Source organism: Sprattus sprattus (genome assembly GCF_963457725.1).
Source record: "Sprattus sprattus genome assembly, chromosome: 19".
Classification (NCBI taxonomy): Eukaryota; Metazoa; Chordata; class Actinopteri; order Clupeiformes; family Clupeidae; genus Sprattus; species Sprattus sprattus.
The window spans coordinates 25006323-25010198 of NC_137917.1; the positions used below are offsets into that span (position 1 = coordinate 25006323).

The 3876-nt window shown below is 39.0% G+C and overlaps 1 protein-coding gene across 1 annotated transcript; it reads right to left on the reverse strand.

Annotated features, from left to right (window-relative positions):
* Positions 1-406: 406 nt before the first annotated feature.
* On the reverse strand, positions 407-2718 carry LOC308380829 (trypsin-2; the record flags this gene model as incomplete). Its single annotated transcript, XM_080858241.1, has 5 exons — positions 407-556; positions 721-857; positions 1284-1543; positions 2098-2257; positions 2631-2718. The coding sequence occupies 5 exons, from the start codon at positions 2716-2718 to the stop codon at positions 407-409; spliced, it is 795 nt and encodes a 264-aa protein (XP_080714367.1).
* Between the last annotated feature and the right edge of the window lie 1158 nt (positions 2719-3876).

Here is a 3876-nt window from a genome sequence, read left to right on the forward strand (position 1 = left end):
TAAGCAGAGAGCGCTAACTTGCACTCTAAAGACTGATGTCATACGGAGGACTTGTATGATGATTGTAATTTTGGTGGAAGTTAATGAAAGATACATTAACAATGTTTTCACGCCCGTGATGACCTAATGCACAGTAAAAATGAACACGAGTGGTAGTTTAAAAGCACTACTATACTGTATCTTCGCGAACAGATCTGATGATGCAGCTTCATTACAAGGGTTATCATATTTTCCTGAAAAGGCATGACTCAAAAAAACACATTTAGAAAGAATAAACTTCATCAGCACTAAATAACGTGACCACACAAAGTTGCTTTGACATATTTATTGTTCACGTATTCTTCAAACTCAAAACCTTTTGAGAGATGTGCCTAACAGTTGAGATGTGAATAAACAGGATATTCTCTCAGTTGTTGGCAATGGTTTCCTTAACCCAGTTAGTATAGCGGCAAACTGCAGCATACACCCCAGGATAACCAGCTAAAGCACAGCCAGCACCCCAAGAGACGACCCCATACAGCTCTCCGTTGCAAACCAGAGGGCCTCCAGAGTCACCCTACAAGAGAACACAGATTCGGTGATTTAGTCATTAAAGTTTTTGCACTTTTTTGTAATGTTATCACATTAAGGCTATTAAAAAACGAGGTATATTTTGTGTATAGCTGAAACGTTTTCTGTTTTAATTTCTTTGAAAATTAAAACAAAAAAAAGGACATGTACCTGACAGGAGTCTTTGCCACCTTCCAGGTAGCCAGCACAAAACATGTTATCAGTGATACCCTGGCCATAGGCATTCTCACACTGGGACTTCGAGAGCACAGGCAAGTTCAAGCATTGCAAAACTGATGCGTAGTCAACTAAAGGATATAAAATAAAGAGATAATGCATAAAATAGGAAATTGATAATGATGGTAAATTAAACAAACCACATAATTTGCATTGTTCATGTCTGTCATATTTTAAAATTCAGCCTCACACAAATCAACAATTTCTCATTGCCATTGTGAAATTGTTGCATTAAATGTTCAACTGTTCAAAATGTAACCTAATAGGGCCTACCGTTAACTTAAAAGAATTAGGCCTATTTATTGCTTGTTTTTTAATGATGATAAAAAACATTCCCCCTCTGTTTTTTTTTTTTACAAATCGCACGCTGCATATAGTAATACTGTGGCTGGCCGTACTTTTCCTCAAGTGTAATGATATGCAAGTCCAACTTTACAAAGTGATGAGGGCAGGAATAAACTTTGTATTAGTCACACAATGTGGTCCCCTCTGCTCACCTCCAGTGTTAATCTGATTGCCCCATCCAGACACAAGGCACGGAGCGCTCGGCTGGGAACAGCTGGTTGCCAAGGGAACGGGCTGGACATACTTGTTGAAGACGGCCGGCTCCATCAGTTTGATCAGCATGAAGTCGTTGTCATATGTGATGTCATTGTACTGAGGGTGGGGGATGACCTTCTCCGCCCAGATCCGCTGCTCGGTGTTCTCCTCCTTGAACAGGTGGTGTTCGCCCAGGTGGAGGGCCAGGCGAGGGGCACTACAGGTCAAAGGTCAAAGTCGTTTATTTTTGCCACACAGCACGACACACAACACACTCGTGCATTTGGTGGTGACACAGGACACACTCACACACACACACACGCCAAAGAGGTCGCCAGGGGAAATTTGTCACACCAGATAGTCTGAGAATACACACTTTGATTTAATGGTTCACTAGCATTACTTGTACAGGTTTAAGTCACATCATTGATGATCCATACATCTGGAGATGTGATGCATGTAAACACCACAAAAGACATCTTGCAACAAAATGAGACATTTAGAAATGAGACCGCTTTGATGCCTGAAGAAAAAAGAAAAGTATTCTTTTTTGGAAACAATGAGTTCTGAGGGCCCAAAGATGTCAAATACAACACAGTAAATAAAAAAATATGTATGATTTAATTTCGTTGTATTTAAGATAGCTACACATTTCATATCTGACAAAAAGCTAACTTCTTCAGTGTTCCATGAAGAAGAGGACGAAATACTAGATTTCAATGTCATGGGATCAACTGTTAACATAACTTTAGCAAGAGAGTGCTTACTCACGCGACAAAGCAGTGTGCAGCAGAAACGGCCCATCGCTCGTTGATCATAGAGGCTCCACACCAACGCTCCCCATCGTCATAAGTGAGGTAGACCTGCCAGGGCTGGGAATGCGGAGGACACTCATACCCACCAATGATCTTGTCTTCCCCACCATGGCATTCTGCGCCAGCATATCATTGATTAGTTCAAGTGTTTTTATTTGTCACGTACAATAAATTGAAGTGGGTTTAGGCTCTGGGCTATGTTAAGCGCCTAGAGGCAATTGTATTGTTATGGCGCTATACAAATAAAATTGAATTGAAGTGAAATGTAATAAATGTTATTACATTTCACTTCAATTTATTGTATGTGACAAATAAAAACACTTGAACTTGATTAGTAAAGCACTTTGAGCTGCATTATTTTGCATGAAAGGTGCTGTATAAATTAAGTTTTGTTATTATTATTATTATTATAACTCCTTGAATGGTTGCTGAATGAATTTAAATTAAAAACTTTGAGAAACACAGGAGCTCATTATTGAAGAAACTTACCCACTGCCAGAACAAACAAAGCAAACAGGAGAGTCTTCATTGCAACCCCAACTGGTAGCAGGAGAATGACTCGGGACTGTGAAATCATTTTTGTATTGACTGAGCAAAATTATGCATTAAAAAAAAAGAACCAGTGGAAAAAATAACTAGATTACCTCAGTGAAACGAGCCACCTGTTCAAACTCTTCTTATCGAGCCATCTTATCAGCTGAGCTAGGTTTCCAAACAGGAGTCACATACAGAAGTCCACATGTAGTGTTCAGAGTGACCACAAAAAAGTAACAACAATTTAATCAAATGCAAATAATTTATTGGAGTAAGTGTCATTGAAGGTGAGAAGCATAAATCAACCAATATAAAAACTGAAAAACAAAATGAACATTTGTAACATTCAAAACCGCAAATAAACTATTACTCTTGCAAAATGTCATCATGGTCATAATAGTGAATCATGGTCCTCTTATCAGGGTCATAGTAATCAGATGATGATGAGAAATCAACACTAAAGCCAGACATAGATAGACAGAAGATATGTACAAAGTTGAAGACATACAAATTTGGAAGCGAGAGACATACTGAATATGTTGGTCAAGGCTTAACAGTGGCATTAATGCTAAAAGGAGTTCCAAAAAGTTTTTAAAAGGCAAAAGGAAACCGTATAAAAGGCCCTTCCGAGAGGGACTGCATCTCAGAAATGATACATTTGTCTTTTCTATATCTTTGAAACTGTCACAGTTCAGGAAGTTTTAACAAAGCTGTAGTCTTGCGACACCTACAACTGCTACTCCGCCACTACAATCAGAATTTACATGCAATTGTGAAACATTACAGACATCTTTGGGTACAATTAATTGCAGTAATCCCACGTTAATAAGGCACTACTACTGATAGGCACACTAATAATATGTCAGGGTACAGAGGCATATGAGCATATTAAAGACAAATCACTTGTGTATAGCCTGAGACCATGCGACAACAGGTCCAGTCCACAATTGGGTTTCCAATACTAAACAAGCTAGCCATATTGTTCTGAAGCACTTCACCCGTGTGGCAACGAACTGCATAGATCTGACAGGCCCTGACATGTGAACAACATTCACTTGAAAAAGAGTCAAAATAAAGGAACCCTGGATTTTTAACATGGTTAAGATACAAGGTAAATGAAACCATCTAAATGAGGTGGAGGACAGTAGACATCTTCTCCAACCTAACCCCCAACCTCCTTACAGAATAAACTTCTGCCCCA